The following is an 18,906-nucleotide window of genomic DNA, read 5'->3' on the forward strand; positions in this document are numbered from 1 at the left end:
TATTGGAACTGAGAGCGATCAGACTTTGTCTGATTCACTGGACCGAGCAGCTCCGGGGCAGCCCGGTGCGGATTCAGTCGGACAATGCCACGGCAGTGGCTTACGTCAATCACCAGGGGGGCACCAAGAGTGTCCTGGCGGCCGTAGAAGTGGCCGGCATCCTTCGTTGGGCGGAACGATTTGTTCCAGCTCTCTCTGCGGTATTCATTCCGGGGGTGGAAAATTGGCAGGCAGATTTTCTCAGCCGTCAGATTCTGGATCAAGGGGAATGGTCTCTTCATCCAGAGGTATTTCACCAGTTGTGCCTTCGTTGGGGCACCCCGGATGTGGATCTGTTGGCATCTCGGTTCAACAAGAAGGTGTGGAGGTTTGTAGCCCGCTCCCGAGATCCTCTAGCGGACGCCGCAGACGCGCTGGTCGCCCCGTGGGGGCAGTATCAGCTACTGTATGCCTTCCCTCCTCTCAAGTTGCTGCCGAAACTTCTTCGCAGGATAGAGGTGGAGGGAATTCCAGTTATCCTGGTAGCTCCGGACTGGCCCCGTCGGGCCTGGTACGCCGACTTGGTCAGGCTGGTCTCGGACGTTCCTTGGCGACTTCCTCTCAGGGAGGATCTGCGGTCTCAGGGACTGATCTTCCATCCTGCTTTACGATCGCTGGCTTTAACGGCCTGGCTATTGAGACCCAGGTGCTGAAGGACAAGGGGTTGTCAGCTTCAGTTATTCCTACTCTAATTAAAGCGAGGAAAGCAACTTCCAGAAAAGTCTATCATCGCACATGGAAGTCTTATATCGCGTGGTGTGAATCCTTTTTTGGGTTACCTCCACGTTCTTACTCGGTGGCCCGAATATTGGCTTTTCTGCAACAGGGGGTTGAGCAGAAACTGTCCTTGAGCACTATCAAGGGTCAGGTTTCAGCGTTAGCAATCTTCTTTCAGAAGCCTCTGGCTACTCATTCCTTGGTGCAGAATTTTTTCCAGGGGGTGCGGCACCTGGCTCCGCCGGTGCGCGTGCCCTTGCCGCCCTGTGATCTTAATTTGGTGTTGTCGGTTCTTCAGAAACCTCCCTTTGAAAATATTAGGGAGATTCCCTTGCTTGCTTTATCCCAGAAGGTGGCCTTTTTGGTGGCTATCACTTCTGCACGCAGGGTGTCAGAACTGGCCGCATTGTCCTGTCGTTCCCCATATCTGGTGGTTCATAGGGATAAGGTGGTTCTTCGTCCGAATCCATCCTTCCTTGATAAGGTGGTTTCAGATTTTCATCTAAATGAGGATATTGTGCTACCTTCCCTGTGTCCTAAGCCCAGTCATCCTCGGAGTTTGCGTTACACTCCTTGGATGTGGTTCGGGCGATCAGGGTGTACTTGACTACTACGGAATCTTTCCGTCAGACGGATTCACTTTTTGTGATCATGGATGGCCCTAGAAAGGGTTTGCCTGCGTCTGCCGTGACTATCTCTAGATGGTTTAGACAGACGGTGGTACAGACTTATTCTATTAAGGGTCGGGTTCCTCCGTTCCCTGTTAAGGCCCACTCCACTCGGGCGCTTAGTGCTTCCGGGGCCTTCCGCCATCAGGCGTCAGTGGTTGAGGTTTGCAAGGCGGCTACCTGGTCGTCGGTTCATACCTTTACAAAATTTTATAAAGTTGATGGGCTGGCATCGGCGTATGCCTCTTTTGGCTGCAAGGTTCTGCAGGCCGCTGTTTGAGGGGACCGTTGGTCTACCTCGAGGGTTTTTTTTCTGTTGGGTTTTCAGTTGAGTCTCATCCCTTTGTCCGATGAGCCTTTAAGACTTCTGGTTGGCACCGATTGGGCCTTCTGGATTGGATTTTGATTTCCGTTATCCCACCCCTCATTTGTGGCACTGCTTCAGGACGTCCCTACTGATATTAATCAAAGAGGACTGCGTCTGTCAATGAGCGACAGAGAAAATTGGATTTTTGACTTACCGTAAAATCCTTTTCTCTTAAGCTCATTGACAGACGCAGTACCCGCCCCTCTATTTTTGAGTTGGGTTAAATTCTCTGACACTGCTTTGTGACATAACTGACATCCTGTAGCAGGGAGAGAGAGGATATACCCTCTGGGACTGCCCCTAAGGTGTGGCCAGAACGTTTTCCTGCCTAGTGTCTTACTCCTGTAGGGGGCAGTATAACCCTACTGATATTAATCAAAGAGGACTGCGTCTGTCAATGAGTTTAAGAGAAAAGGATTTTACGGTAAGTCAAAAATCCAATTTTTTATGATATCTCAGACAATATCCGGGTTAAATGAGAGTTCTTTGACCATGAATAAAAGCTTCAAAACAGCAATATTAATTTTATTGGTATATAGCCTGGAAGCCTAAATTAGTTTACAACAATCTATAGTATATACAAAAATGGAAAATATTCATAGTTTAACTGAACAAATATAGAGTATGATACTCATATACAAAGAGTGCAATACAGACACAAAGAGGACAAGCATGTATACATTTTAATTGCAGTAGATAGTCCATAGTTACCATTCCCATGAGAGTTTCATCCTAGTCTGAATGCAAGAGAGCTTTCTCTCCTTCCCACCATAAGGATCCATATCGCCTTAGAGCCATTCTGATTGGTGTAGCAATCTTACCCTTCTCCTCCCTCTGAGCGTAACTTATTTGGGATTGGACAATCTCCCCATCCCCTATATTTAGCATAATCCAGCCTCTCGATGGCCCTCCTCTCTGGGGGGGATTAATCATGCTAGGTCAGCTGCTGGGCAAATTTGTCCATCCCTGAACAGACAACCACCTTCATCGCATATCTAAAGAGAAAGTCTTTGAAGAGATGACAAGGGGAGTGACACGGCCTATTATCTCTAGAGGCCGAGATAACGATCCTTGGACCCCTGATGTCTGGGGAAAAAGGAACAGAATTACGGGGTTGTACTACTTTGCATATCAGTATGTGTAAATAGCAGACCCCTCTCTGGTAGCTCAGGCATGCATTTCAAAAGGACTTGCTAATCAAATTACTATTGACTTTTGGTTTCACACAACTTAACCTTCTACAATCATATATCAACTATATGTTTGAAATCAAACCTTAATCTCTTGTACATATATATATCTCCATCTATTTACAATTACTATAGGAGATTACACTTAAACTCATAAGGCAACAGTTTGTTTCCAGTGGGCTCAGGTTGTTACTGGGCCCGGCTGTTTGGGTTACCTTCTGAGTTGGTTGCGTTGTTTTCCCACCCCTCATACCTGCACTGCTTTAGGACATCCCATTAGTGAAGGCTAATACCATCGGGCGGCGACTGTCAGAGGATGTAAGGGAAAATAGAATTTTTGTAAGAACTTACCGTAAAATTCTTTTCTGAGTCCTCTGACAGTTGCCGCCCCCGCCCCTGTTTTTTTTTTTATCTCTGGGGGTTGTTGCCTTCCGGTACTGCTTGCTACAAACTGAGGTAATATCAGATTGGGTTCAGGATAATGGCTAAGGGATGGCCCCCTAGTGGCGTGCCGAGGTATATTTTTTATTAACCTGATAATTATCTGCCTAGCCTTGCTCCTGCAGAGGGCGCCATTACCCATTAGTGAAGGTTAATGCCATCGCGCGGCGACTGTCAGAGGACTCAGAGAAAAGAATTTTACGGTAAATTCTTACAAAAATTATATTTTTTTTCAGCATAACACTGGTCAACCACATGCTGAACCCTGCAGTAGGGAAACGGCAAACCATTTAGTTGAGGCGATCCTTGAGACAAATTATTCTATCAGTCTGATTATGGAATCCCCTATTACCACCAACGGTCTAGGCCTACCTGCACTACCCTCAACACCCCTAGTAGATGGGCTTCTCTCCCAGCTGTTATGGTTAGCAGTGACATCTAGGGCTGCCACCTCTGAGCTTGCCACCCCCCACATCTTCATCCAACTTGGCAAATATTTTAGGTTGCTCAAACCCAGGGCCGGCCTACCTTTTCTGTGAGTCCCTACCACTTCCTCTGACTACAGTAACCCATCTTCCTACTTGATAATCCTGACTTACCTCTCCACCTTTCTCATCAACCCTAATTACCTGCTCAGTGAGCAGATGACCCCTTTGAAGGTTGTCAGTTCTGCCCATTGTTGCAATTTGCTCCTCCAGATCTCTAATGTAAGCTTTCAGAAGGGCAACCCCCTCACATCTGTTGCAGCAGTATCCTTCCTGAAGCTGTTGCTCCATGGTTTTATACATGTGGAACCCTGTGCACTGCACACAGCCTTGCTAACACACATTATCCCAGTTATATTATTACTAACAGAATATTTTAGATGTTACTTCTAGACCAGAAGACTTAGTCAAATTCTACTTTGTCAAAGTTCCAGCAAGCAAAGTGTGCACCAGCTCGGAATGAGTATTGCAGGAAATTTTATAGTGCCTGTAGCACCTGTGATCAATTAACAACTCTCCTCATTAGCAGACGGAAGTAAAAAAAAAAAAAAAAAAAAAAAGCTATTTAAAAAGTGACAGAAAAGGTGTTTAATGAGCTGTGTTTTAACGAGCTGCACGTAAAGGCCCCAAAGAAACTTCAAATGCAACCCCAGCAATCGGCAGTAAAATGCAAAACTTTTTTTCACCCTCCACTCAAATTTCCTACTCTTCAGCTTCCAACCAGCACAATGTGGCAAACTCAAATGTGTGCTCTACAGGAAGTTATACAGTACCTGTGACCAATTAACTCTTATCAAATTGAACTGTTTTATGAGTGGTATGTCCCATCTGAGAAAGGGGAGAGGCAGGAGGAATACAAAAAAGAGGCATAAGGGGGTACAAGAGATCCTTTGAAAAACCACAATGCAATGCAATATAAAAAAGGTGTGGATAAATATAAGAAGCGGAACATAAGGTGTAAAGCATATCGGATCTAAAAGTTGAAAGACTTTAACACCAAATAAACGTAACGAAAAAGTATTTGTAAAATCCCTGGTTACTATACGGGAAAATACCACCATAGAACATAAAGGGGCAGAGTGAAGATCCCAAGTAGGAGCAGAGCTGAATCCAAAAGGAAGAGCAGTCCTGTAAAAGGAAATGGGGTAAAAACACCTAAAACAAGTGCAAGTACATGTACATTAAAAAAGCATATGTCCCAAGAAGGAAGCCCAGGAAACTCTGTCACCAAGAGAGAACAGGAGACCCGTGGGAAATGGGTGACAGGAAAACAGAGGGGCAGGGTAAACTGTCTTTGCAGGCAAGCATCTCGCATCAATCGAGAAGAGCTGGAAGTGAATAGCGATACTAATATAAGAAGTGTGGAGCCAAAAAGACTGGTCTCACAATTGCCCACAAAACTAGACATTGCAGACATGTTTGCAAAATTAGAACACTATTTAGAGTGACATGGTGAGGTTACACAGGGATTTGGGACAGATACTAACACAAGTAGAAAATACATAAGAAAGACTTTATAAACACGCTCAAGTAATAATCGCGCTCAAAGAACATCCTACAAATGAAACAAAGGAAAATGTTATGCAAAGTTGAAGATCTGGAAAATCTAAACAGAAGAAACAATTTGAGGATCCGTGGAATACCAGAAGGTAGGCAGGGAAGACCTAACAGACATAATAAAAAATGTGTATAACTCACTAATAGACCAAAACCAGACACAGCTCTTCTAGTCCTGTGCACTCTATTCTCAAAGTGTAGCAATAGAAGCCCCTAGGGACATAATATAGTAAGATTCTATCACTATGAAGAAAAAAACACAAACTTGGGAGAAGTTGAGAGGAATACCACCATTAAAATATGAAGGCGCAAACCTCCAGATATTCGTAGAGTTGGAAACATTTGAAAGATTCTGCCCTGTACACATGATCAGAAAATCGGACGACAGAGCAACAATTTTTTATTGCATGCTAGTCACATATCAAAAATTAAGAGTTTACTAAATTTATGAAAGTTTTCGTACGTCAGAATAAAAAATTGGAAATGATGTAATGTGTTGTAGTATATTTGTATTGTATATGCGGACAACTATTAAACGAAAATCATGCTTGTCTGATCGGCTGATATCGGTTAACCATTTACGGACTGCCCACCGTGTATTTACGTTGGTATTTTGACGTTAAATACCGGGGCTATATCAGCAGATAGCTACCATAACCACTGTATTTTTTAAACGGGGGCGGTCCGTTTTAACAAGGGTGGTCCCAGCGGCAGATTCGCCGCAGGATCACCTTTATGGGCAGCGGGAGAGGTGCCCGCCCCCCCTCCAGCCGCTTCCTGGTCGTTTCCTCCACTTACCGAAACACTCGGTAGCAGAGAAAACGATCCGGTCCACTGTCCTCTTAGGCAGGAAGTCGAGTTAGGGCATTTTTTTTTTAAAAAAAGTAGATAAACAGGGAATTGTAAAATAGCACAGGATTCCTAGGTACCTGGCAAGCTCTTGGACCTCTACCCCAGAAGTGTGGGGTGGTAGGTCCAGCGGGGTATGTAGACAGAGCTTCAGTGTGAAAGAATTAATAGGTGGGGAAACCACATTTAATTCAGAGGTCAGAAATGGGCCAAAAGCCCTAAAATGTAATAAGGTTTGTGTTGAGGGAGAAGAGAGGGTGGAAATGGGTGGGAGGATGGGGTTGGAGGGAGGGGAAAGAGTATGCCTTGATTTCAGTTTTGGATCTTCCTCCTTTGTTCCCCTAATCATCTGAGTAGGCCCTCGGGTATGGGCAGAGGAAGAATGATGGATATATAGAAGCCCGATATGACTACATACAATTTTTAACCTTAGAGTTTGGATCATAGCACCCCTCGCATAATTCTAAGTTGTAAAAAAGATAGTAAAATTTAAGTGCAAGACTTTTCTTCTGTAAACCAAATAAAGTTTAAAGTTCATAGGCTGTGGAACAAGATAAAGTGCAAGATTCATATGCAACAAAACAATTAAGAATGTGTTAAGTGCCCAATTTAATCAATACAAATAGTGACTGTAAATGAAAGTCCTTTTAAATGTCGCCCATGAAATCTTCTAAATCAATTAAATTGTTTTTCATTGTGGTATGTTGTTAAAAACCATCACCAACTTATTGCTTGTTCCCCCAGTAGTGCTACATTTGATGTACCAGATAGCCATTGGTTTAAATACCTCCTTTAGGCTCTTCTTGCACTTTTCAGGGGTTCTAAATAACTCCCCTCTCCACCATGCCACCGCAAATAAAGAAACGTAACCAATATAGTGTAATAACGTTTTTTTTTACTCTCAAACAATTAAAAAGTTGCTTGCATTATAAAGTGCCCTGGCCTGCTCAGTTCCCTGAGGAATTACAATTATACCTAAAGAGGGAAAAGATGTGACCCAGTGCTCCAGCTATAGACCAATAACATTGTTAAATGTAAACAGAAAGCTATATGCTAAGATTCTAGCCACTAGGTTGAGAAAGACATATGATGCCAGAGTGGATACATGCAGATAAGGTTGGGTTCATCCCAGGGAGGGAAGGGACAAGACGAAAGCGTCAGAACGCTGCTTCTTTTGCATAAACTTAATGGAGAAAAGTCCCCAATTCTATTCGTGTCAATGCTGAAAATGCATTTGACAGGGTAGACTGGGGATTTATGATGGTTACATTAGAAGCGATTGGATTATGACTGATGATGATCCAAGGGATAAAAATATTATAGAACATCCTACAGCAGCAGTGAAGATCAACAGGACCTTATCCCAACCCTTCTAAATATTTAGTGAAACAAAGCAGGGGTGCCCTCTCACCCCTGCTATTTGTACCATCACTGCAGCCTCTGAACCTTGCAGCCTTGCAACAATTCAAAGTAATGTAGATATAAGAGGAGTGGGTATTGGAGAAGAGGAACATAAAGTGGCAGCATGTGCAGTCGATATCTTGTTATACATCTTAAATCCTAGAATAATACTACCAAATGTAATGATATTATTAATTAAATTCTTAATATATTAGTTATCAAATCTAAAGATTAACCCCTTCAAAGGGAATTCCCATTTACATGGAGGAAAACAGAATTAAAACCTTTAGAAATGCAATTAACACAGTCCTTGAAAAACATATATCAGGGGAATTGTATTCCATTGCTAAATGAGATTAATATGGAAATTAAAAAGGTAACCTCAAGACCATTGTCGTGGGTAGGACGAATAAATATTAGGATGGCGATTTTTACCGAACAGTCTGTGTAAATTCCAAATGTTACCTATTTTCCTACCACAAACATATTTCAGGACACTTAAGGCAATGATCCTGAGGTACATTTGGCAGAATAAAAAAAAACAGAATACAGTTAGTGGTATTTAGTCTTTTTTTTTTTTTAGCAACCTTGCCACAGCCAATAAGTATAGCAGAAATGTCCATTTGGACGACCATTTGTGCAGCTCACAGGTGAGCCCGAAACATTGTAACTCTCAGATCTTTAAGATACTTGCTACAATCGCTGAACCCAAAATACCACCTTTTAGAGCACATAAATATCAACCAGAAAAATCACCACTATGTTGGAGAGGTTGCGGAATGAGAACAACAATGGTACATTTAAGGTGGGAATGTCCAAATTACAGAAATACTGGCTTGCGTGAGGATGGCCCTGGATCCTTGGACAGTTGAGTGTCAGTCAAATCAGCAGCTAAAGTGTTTTTTTTTTTTTGCTGCTGACTTTAATGTTTAAAGAAATAATCCACTTGGAATTAACCACTTTAAGCTGTGCGTGCAGAGGTGTATCCGCTAAATAGAGCGATACCCTTTGCTGTGCCTTGCTAAGTTTCAAACTTTCTATACATGGCAGCTATACCAATCAGTCATAGAAATAATAATGTCCTTCAATGTACTACTGGAGAAAAAAATCTGTGAGAAATCAAGTATCATTTTTTCTAATGTGCCTAGAATTCAGATCTAACATAATTGCTTTCTACTTCCAGGTACCTTTCATGGGCTTTAGACACAAATCAGGAAGAACGAGACAAAGGTAAAACTGTAGAGGTTGGCCGTGCCTACTTTGAGACGGAGAAGAAACACTTCACTATTCTTGATGCCCCTGGACATAAAAGCTTTGTTCCAAATATGATTGGGGGAGCCTCACAGGCAGACTTGGCTGTTCTGGTAAGAGCTGCATCCTATTTGACGGACTTTCTCAATGTTCCTTACAGCTAGGTTTCTATTCTACTATACATTGTGGGCACAAAAACTATATTATACATTTTAAAAATTGGAATTGACCATATAGTTAGTCTGATTTGGAAAAATAGGCAAGTCTATGTAGTTGAACCAGTAAAAGTAGGGGGAAAAAAAACATACAATCCTATACCCACAGTTGATTCTGAGGAGGGCCTAAGACCCGAGCAAAGCAGGGATCCAATTTGCTCCAGCAGGGTAAAAAAATTATATACACCTTTAGGAAAGAAAAGCAATCTACTGAGCGTTTCAGCATGGAGCAGTGCTGTAGGTCTGAATGCTGTACGGACCTGGCAGTGAAAGGTTTAAAGCAATCTACTGAGCTGGCCAGAACCAACTCTTGAAGGAGTCTCTTCCACATCTTCACAGCTCTTACTGTGAAGAAACCGTATTTGGAGATTAAATCTTTTTTTGCAGATGTGAAAATGAGTGCCCCCTTGTCCTCTGCGATGACCTTAAAGTGAATAACTTAACATCAAGTTCACTATATGGACCACTTAAGAGTTTTTACATGTTGATCAACCCCCCCCCCCCCCCCCCCTTATTGGCCCTTCTCAATACACAAATCTTTCCTCATAGCAGAACTCCTCCATGCCTTTTGTCAGTTTGGTTGCTCTAATCTGCACTTTATCCAGTTCCCCATTATCCTTTTTTGTGAACTGGTGCCCAAAACTGAACTGCATATTCCAGATAAGGTCTTACTAATTTGTACAGGGGCAAACTTGTATCTCTATGGAAACCCTACCAATCAGATTATAAGAAAGGACTTTGGCATTGCATAATGAGGCTTATGATCTACCAGAACACCCAGGTGCACTCTTCTGATTCTCGACCATAGGAATATATTGACCCCTATGGGAGTAGGACACTAGGCAGAAAAACAACTTTGCACTGCCTATGGGCAATTCTAGCTGGTATAGGCCATGTAGTTATTTCTGCCTACTGTTTCAGGAGTGTAGACCTAGTTCCCTGCTGGGACCTGTGGTTACATAGCCTTTCCTTTATTTTTTCCTGCAGGGATTTTCATTAAACAGCCAAGCTTGGCGACGGGCTGGATGATCTAGATCCGGCAATTACCCCAGTCTGGCCAACGGACATGGGCAGACCGCTAGCTCCAATCTCGTTTTGCCGTGACACAGCCCCATCCTGTACCGTGGCGGGCAGTAACTTAAACATCTCTCAGGGACACACATGATCGGAGTCTGTCAGTTTTATCCTGTGCCAACAAAGCCCACCCCCCCCCCCCCCCCCCGAAGAAATAATGGGTGAAGATCACTCAGGGCCCCCAAAACAGTAGCTGTCCCCTTTGGTGCCCATAAGCTGTCTAAGCAACAAACATCTGAAGCATTTTTGTTTTTCCAATGTGGTTCCTCCTAATTCCAGGTTGCCTACAACAGTTGGGTTATCGGTGGAGTCGTCTCCCTTCCTTAAAGTGATACTAAATTCAAACCCCCCTCCCCCCCTTAAAATAGCGAACATGTTATAATTACCTGCTCTGTGTAGAGGTCTTGTGCTGAGCAGCCCCGATCCGGCTCCTCTCGGGTCCCTTAGCGGCACTCCTGGCTCCTTCCTCCCTCCTGTCTGACTTATTTGCCCATTCAAGGCGTTTGCCTGTCTGGGGGCTACCCTGGATGACTACATTAAGTGTGTCACTAGAGGGAAGGGCACTTTTTTCCCGCAGTCTGGTGAAGCGGAAAGAGCCTCATCTCAGATGTGGCCCTTCTTTCTAGGCACACAAAAATGTTTTCTCTATCGTTCATTGACTGACGCAGCTCCATATTCTTCTTGACCTTTTGGTTATGCTGCCCACAACAAGAGTAAGACACTAGGCAGGAAAACTCCTATGGGGCAGTCCCTGCAATCATACACCCACTCTCTCTGCTATAGGATTCAGTTTTTCTGCCTAGTTTAGGAGTAGGACCTAGTTCCTGGCTGGGACTTCGGTCTTAGCTTGTCTTTTTTATTTAAAAGAGAACCTTTGTTTAAAAATTTAATTTCTCTTACGTCCTCCGAGAGTCGCCGCCTCTTCATATTCGTCACAATGGGGTATTAGACTTTGCTCCGAAGGAGTAGCTAGGCAACAGAATATGTTAACATTAAAGCTTTTAACATATCCCACCCTCAAGGGGTGGTCCCCTCAGTCAATACCCTTCTACTTCCTGCAACCATATCTCAGTTTCAATGTCTAGCTTGTCAGGAGTAGCTGGTTCTCTCTGTGCTGGGGCTTTGTGCCCCAGCCTCTTTCTTCTTTTTTGATTTTTTGTTTGAGTTTTTTTCTCTCTCTTTACTTAGCTGTTCTTTTTGTCAGCATTAGTTCTTCTGACGAAGAGGATCATGCGGGCTGGGTCTCGGGCTGATCCCCCTGGTCGCAGGTCGTGGATCAGTGGCTTCCCAGCCTGCCATCGAGCGTTCAGCCAGGTAACGCTCCTGGCACAGTGAACGACCCATCCCTGTTCGGTGCAGGGATGATTGGTGAGGTGGCTACCTCACTGGACGCTGTGCGGTTTCTTAACCCCAATTTTGTGCGTCTTGTATGCGACTCTCCCTGCCTCATGTGCAGCGGCTTGTTCGCCTGTGCGGGTCCCCCACACCATTGAGAGGTAAGTGTATCTATGTGGGGACCTGTCTGTCGGGGGGGGGGGGGGGGGTGTCAGTCTGGGACTGTGTAACCTGCCTCTGTTCTCACTGTTTGTCCCCCTATCACTCTGCTGCATGCTGCGGGCTGCAAGGGGGGGGGGAGCTGTGTGACACTGTCTGTCAGCCTTGTTCAGTGTGAGAAGCTGTGTGCTGTGGGGCATGTTTTGTGGCATGTTAGGGCACGATACAGCGATCTGCCATGTTTTTTTATATGGATGGTGTTATATGCATAACTGTACTGTAGGAGCGGCGGTTTCGGTGCCAAACGGCGCCATTTTGCCTGCACTCGCTCCGGCCGCATGTTCTCCATGCAGGCGGCCATTTTCTTGTAGCCTCCCATAGGCTTTAATAGAGCGCCCTGGTTTTATCACTTCCTCTTCTCCTGGGTACACCGATCGAGGCAGCAGCAAGGGTCTCCTCAGGTTTTATCCTTCTGTTCTTGCTATATCCATTGCCTGTGTTCAGTTAATTGTTCCCTGTGGGGGTCTCATTGTGCTTGTGTGTGGTGCGGTGGGCTGCGCTCGCCGCGCTTGTTAAAGGGGCAGTTAACCCTTTATTCTCCGGCATATCATATTGGGGCAATGGATTCTCAGGAGGGCAAATTTCCTGCCACCTTGGTGGAAAGCCAGGGGACCGCTGTTTCCCCCACAGGGGGGGATTTGGCCACTATTGTGGCTGGCCTTGCTGCTCAGGTGCAGATGCTGGTGGCTGCTCAATCTACTAAAAGACCCAGAGTTTCTATTTCCTCTGATTCTGAGGGTGAAGGTGATGGGGCTGTTATGGCGGGGGTCTCCTTATCAGGGTCCCGCTCCTCCCTGGATCTCGTGGGGTCCGAGGTGGAGGCTGAGGTTGAGGGGGTTGATAATTCTCACCCTGGCTCGCCTGAAGAGCTTGCAATCATGGATGAATTGATTGCTTCCATAAAACAAACGCTACGTTTGCAGGATGAAGTGTGTCCCCCCGCTGCCTTGGCGGCTTATGGGACGCAGAGAAAACGCAGGACGCCGCAGGTTTTTCCCTGCAATGATGATTTTCAGCGCGCTGTTAAGGAACAATGGCGCAATTTACGCAAACCTTTTGCTGTGCCAAGTAGGTTCAAGCTGCGTTGTCCTTTTTCGCCTTCCACTGATGAACGGTGGTGTGTGCCACCCCCGGTGGATCACGCAATTGCGGTTTTGAAAAAATCCACTGCGATTCCTGCAGAGGATTCCCCGGTGTTCCGTGATGCCACGGATAGAAGACTGGAGTCTCTTGCCCGTCATACTTATTCTGTTACGGGTTCGATGCTTAAAGCTCTGTTTGCCTCTCTTATGGCGGCCCAGGCTGTCGCAAGTTGGACACAGATGCTTAGGCGCGTCCTAGTGGCCGATTCGGCCTCGCCGGCGACCCTGGATATGGTGGATCAAATCCACCAGGGTGTCATGTATCTTTGCGATGCGGACTTGGACTTAGTCCCGTTGGCTGCACGTGTACACAGCGTGGCGGTGTTGTCTCGCCGCCTGGTTTGGTTGAAGTGTTGGTCGGTGGACCAATCTTCGCGTAAGACCTTAGCCAATCTGCCTTATGATGGGTCTCGCCTTTTTGGGGAGTCCTTGGATGCGTTAAGGGGATCACCGGAGGTAGGAGCACTCTCTTGCCCCATTTCCCCAAGGCTAAGGGGGCTTCTGGGAAGAAACATGCTAATTTTCGGCCTCCTCAGGGGTCCTTTCGTGCCTTTCGGTCGCACTTCAAGGGCAAACCGTTCAAGGGACAGGGCTCTCAAAAGAAATCCTGGTCTGGTAAACAGAAGTCCGGTCAGTCTGGACCCGCTGCCCATAACAGTGCGGCCTGAAGGGGCGCCCTCACCCAGTTTTGGGGTGGGGGGACGCTTGCTCGGTTTTCTTCAACCCTGGTTGGCCCGCGTGCGGGACCGGTGGGTTCAGGAGATCGTTCGATCTGGTTACAAGATCGAGTTTCTCTCTCGGCCGGAGAGCAGATTTTTTCCCTCAAATCTTCAACTGTCTCCAGAGCGTTTATGGGACCTGCACCTGGCGGTGCGAGACCTGAGGGCTCAGGGAGTGGTGGTTCCGGTGCCTCATCGGGACAGATTTCGGGGGTTTTATTCCAATCTGTTCACCGTGCCCAGGAAGGAGGGCAAGGTTCGTCCAATTCTGGACTTGAAGGCTCTAAACCGCTCTGTGCGGGTTCGCAAGTTCCGCATGGAATCCCTGCGGTCGGTGGTGGCTGCCCTGGTTCCGGGGGAATTCATGGCCTCCATCGATTTGAAGGATGCGTATCTTCACATCCCGATTTTCGAGGGTCACCAGAGGTACCTTCGATTCGGCATTGCGGAGGATCATTACCAGTTCGTGGCGTTACCTTTTGGTCTCGCCTCGGCTCCACGGGTTTTCACCAAGGTGCTTGCACCGGTTCTGGCATTGCTGAGGGCCCAGGGCATCTCTGTCCTGGGGTATCTGGACGACATCCTGGTTCGGTCTGCGACCAGCCAGGGTCTGGAAAAGGATCTGTCTGTCACGATGCAAACTCTGCAGGAGTTTGGTTGGACGATAAATTTTCCAAAGTCGACGCTGAGTCCGTCGGTTCGTCTTCCCTACCTGGGAATGATCCTGGACTCGGTTCAGGCAAAGGTCTTCCTGCCGGAAGACAAACTCAGGACTCTTCAGGAGGAAGTCAGGTCCCTCAGGGACGTTCCGCACTCGTCTCTGCGGACGTGAATGAGATGTCTGGGATTGATGGTCTCGGCCTTCGAGGCGATTCCCTTCGCCCAGTTTCACACGCGGGGTCTCCAATCGGAGATCCTGTCCAGGTGGGACGGGCGACCTCAATCTCTGGATCTTCAAATCTCGTTGGGCCATCGCACCAGAAGGGACCTTTTGTGGTGGCTCCAGTCCCCGATGGTGTCGGGGGGCAAGTCTTTTCGTCCTATCTCGTGGACGGTGATCACTACGGATGCCAGCCTGTCGGGCTGGGGTGGTGTTCTGGGCGTTCTGTCCGCCCAGGGAACTTGGTCGGAGGGGGAGTCCTCCCTTCTGATCAACATTCTGGAATTGCCTGCGATAAATCTCTGCCTTCATCATTGGACGGACTGGCTGCAGGGCTGTCCGGGTCGGGTGCAGACAGCCAATGCCACGGCGGTGGCCTACATCAACCACCAAGGGGGCACCAGGAGTGCCCGAGCGGCTCGAGAAGTGGCCGACATTCTGTCTTGGGCCGAGACTCATGTCCCGGCGATAACGGCGGTTCACATTCCAGGGGTGGAGAACTGGCAGGCGGACTATCTGAGTCGCCAGACCCTGGATCAGGGGGAATGGTCTCTCCACCCGGCTGTCTTCCAGATGTTGTGCGCGAAGTGGGGTCTTCCAGATGTGGACCTGTTCGCATCTCGTCTCAACAACAAGGTTCGTGGCAAGGACGCGCGACCCTCGGGCAGACGCGTCGGACGCGTTAGTGGCCCCGTGGCATCAGTACAAGCTGATGTATGCGTTTCCACCGATTCAGTTGCTGTCCAGGTTCCTTCGCAGGTTACACTCGTAACGCAGCACGGTGATTCTTGTGGCGCCGGATTGGTCTCGCCGGTCCTGGTACGCAGACCTTGTGAATCTGGCGGTCGACGCCCCGTGGCGTCTGCCTCTTCGAGACGATCTCCTGTCTCAAGGGCCGATATACCATCCTGCTTTACAGTTGCTGGCTTTGACGGCCTGGCTGTTGAGACCGAGGTCCTGAAGGAGAGGGGTCTCTCCCCTGAGGTTGTTCATACCTTGATCAACGCGAGGAAGTCTTCCTCGGGGAAGGTTTACTACCGTACTTGGAAGGCCTATTTTGCCTGGTGAGAGTCCAGGGGGTTTTCACCCCGCACGTACTCGGTTTCTCGAGTATTGTCCTTCCTTCAAACAGGTGTCGATCAGCGTTTGGCGCTGGCTACGATAAAGGGTCAGGTGTCTGCGCTGGCCGTTATTTTTCAACGTCCCGTGGCTTCCAACTCCTTGGTTGGCACTTTTGTTCAGGGTGTGCGGCATCTGGTTCCTCCTAGGAGGGAACCTCTGCCTCCTTGGGACTTGAATCTCGTTCTATCTGTGTTATAACGTGCTCCTTTTGAACAGATCAGGGAGATCTCGTTGTCTATGTTGTCCAAAAAGGTCGCCTTTTTGGTTGTGATCACTTCGGCTCGCAGAGTGTCGGAGGTGGCGGCTTTGTCCTGCAAGTCTCCGTATCTGGTTATTCACTTGGATAAGGTGGTCTTGTGACCTAATCCTTCCTTTCTTCCGAAGCGAGTTTCGGAATTCCATCTCAATGAGGATATTGTCTTGCCTTCGCTGTGCGCGAAGCCTAAACATCCTAAAGAGGTGAGACTACATTCTTTGGATGTTGTTCGGGCGATTAAGGTTTACCTTAAATCGACTGAGTCTTTTCGAAAGACGGATTCTTTGTTTGTTCTTCCAGAGGGTCCTCGGAAGGGCATGGCGGCGTCGGCTTCTACCATCGCCAAATGGATCAGGCAGACCGTTGAACAGGCATATGTCTTGCAGGGGAAAGTTCCCCCTATGCCTGTGAAGGCGCACTCTACTAGGTCTCTGAGTACGTCTTGGGCCTGTCGTCATGGGGCTTCTGTAGCCCAGGTGTGTAAGGCGGCGACCTGGTCGACCATACACACTTTCACAAAATTCTACAAGGTGGATGTTTAGGCATCGGCGGATGCTTCCTTTGGCCGCAAGGTTCTTAGTGCGGCTGTTCCCTAGGGTCACCTGTTGGGATCCCTGGCTGTTGGGATACGTTTTTTATCCCTAGGTTATTTTTTTTTCCTGGGTTGTTGCTCCTGTTGAGCACACTTTTTCTTGTTGCCCAGCTGGTTTCCTTCCTTTGGTAAGGTTCCTTTCTTTGATGCGGAGACTGCGTTGCCTTACGGCGCGGATGCGTTTCCCACCCCTCATGTTTGCACTGCTTTGGGACGTCCCCATTGTGACGAATATGAAGAGGCGGCGACTGTCGGAGGACGTAAGAGAAAACTGAATTTTTGTAAAATCTTACCTGTAAAATTCCTTTCTCTGAGTCCTCCGACAGTCGGCGCCCCCGCCCCTCTTTTGGGGTTTTGGTTATTTACTCTACTGCTATTCCACTGAAACTGAGATATGGTTGCAGGAGGTATTGACTGAGGGGACCACCCCTTGAGGGTGGGATATGTTAAAAGCTTTAATGTTAACATATTCTGTTGCCTAGCTACTCCTTCGGAGCAAAGTCTAATACCCCATTGTGACGAATATGAAGAGGCGGCGACTGTCGGAGGACTCAGAGAAAGGAATTTTACAGGTAAGATTTTACAAAAATTCCGTTTTTTTAGCTAGTTATGTTCCTGAGAGAACTGCAATCAACAGCCGGACTGGGTTTTGGAATGAAAATCCTAGACCCTTAAGGTCTCCCAGCCCGGCCAGCCATCGTGTGCAGGTTATACCCCAGCACTACGCCTCAGCACGACAGAGCCCCAATGGATGGGGGCTGGCTTGCGAGTGAAACACCTCACTGGGATGCACACGACCTGGTTCGGCCTGAGTCGCAGCGTACCCCTTGACCGTCAGCACCCTCACCCCGAGTGGAGAGGTAGTCTGTCTGGAGTGGCGCCCACCCAATGTCATTGTTATGGTGACTAGTGTCCCCTCATAGCTCTGGAGATTTTGGGGAAGACGTGGGCCCATCCCTGGGAAAGTTGAACCCAAGGTTACCCCTCATTCCCCCTGGCCTCTCGGTATGTACCAGGCTCCCCCAAGGCCGGCCTCCCCAACATCATAAAGGTCCCTACCTCAGTCAGTGACGGGGCTTCTTTGGGGGTGGACACCCTGATGCCACTAGCGGGATCTGTTAAGCCTTGTTATGCAGAAGTTACATAGTTACTGAGGTTGGAAAAAAAAGACAACAGTCCAGTTCAACCTATGATGTGTGTGTGTGTGTGTGTGTGTGTGTGTGTGTGTGTGTGTGTGTGTGTGTGTGTGTGTTTGCTGTTAACCGTACATTGTATACCCCTGTATATTGTGGGTCTTTAAGGTGCCCATCTAATAGTTTTTTGAAACTATCAATGCTCCCTGCTGATACGATTGCTTGCGGAAGAGAATTCCACATCCTTACTGCTCTTACAGTGAAGAACCCCCTGCGTATTTTAAGGTTAAACCACCTTTCCTCTAGTTTTAGTGAGTGGCCACGTGTCTTATTGTATTCCCTTTCTCTGAATAGTTTTTTTCATATGCTAGGGTTGCCAGTACAGTATTTGTACATTGATATCACATCCCCCCTCAATCGTCTCTTCTCCAGAGAGAATAAGTTCAGTGCTTGTAGTCTTTCCTCATAGCTGATGTCCTCCATTCCCCTAATTATTTTTGTTGCCCTTCTCTGGACTTTCTCCAGTTCCAGCACATCATTCCTGAGGACCGGTGCACAGAACTGGACAGCATACTCCAGATGTGGCCGGACCAGAGTCTTGTAGAGTGGGAGAATAATCTCTTTATTTCTGGAGTGATTCCCCTTTTTTATACATCCCAGTATTCTGTTGGCTTTGCTTGCAGCGGCTTGGCATTGCATGCCACTGCCAAGCCTGTTGTCTACCAGTACCCCCAGGTCCTTTTCCATCCTAGACTCACTCAGAGGTCCCCCCCCCCCCTAATGAGTAGCTTGCTTTCTGGTTTCTGGCACCCAAGTGCATTACTTTACATTTTTCAACATTAAACCTCATCTGCCATGTAGTTGCCCACCCCATTATTTTGTTCAGGTCCGCTTGTAAGGTTTCCACATCCTGCCCAGAAGATCTTGGCATGCTTAGTTTAGTATCATCCGCAAATACCGAGATTTTACTCAATATCCCCTCCTCTAGATCATTTATGAATAAATTAAACAGGATTGGCCCCAGGACAGATTCTCATTGAAATGCATGGATGGCAATGTTTTTATAGTTTCCCCATAGGAATGCATTCGGCAGCCTTTTTCCCCAGAGTCCGTAAACGCTGGACAGCAGGGAGCAGCTAGGCCTTTACTCTAGTGATGACCCAAGTACTTCCTCTTTCTGTGAAGATCCTTTACTCTGCACAGCAGACTGATTCTGTTCTCAATATCGAATGGCGGTATCTAACGGGATCCCTG

General features: G+C 47.2%; 1 protein-coding gene across 2 annotated transcripts in view; it reads left to right on the top strand.

The window, feature by feature from the left end:
* Window positions 1–18,906, top strand: part of GSPT1 (G1 to S phase transition 1) — a 673,262-nt gene that overhangs the window by 323,805 nt on the left and 330,551 nt on the right. For both annotated transcript variants that reach the window (XM_082261298.1, XM_082261299.1), the window contains one exon: window positions 8,898–9,078. In XM_082261298.1, the coding sequence (XP_082117424.1) occupies window positions 8,898–9,078 (181 nt within the window). The remainder of the gene's footprint in view (window positions 1–8,897; window positions 9,079–18,906) is intronic.

This window comes from Pelophylax lessonae (assembly GCF_965119305.1).
Source record: "Pelophylax lessonae genome assembly, chromosome: 6".
NCBI lineage: Eukaryota > Metazoa > Chordata > Amphibia > Anura > Ranidae > Pelophylax > Pelophylax lessonae.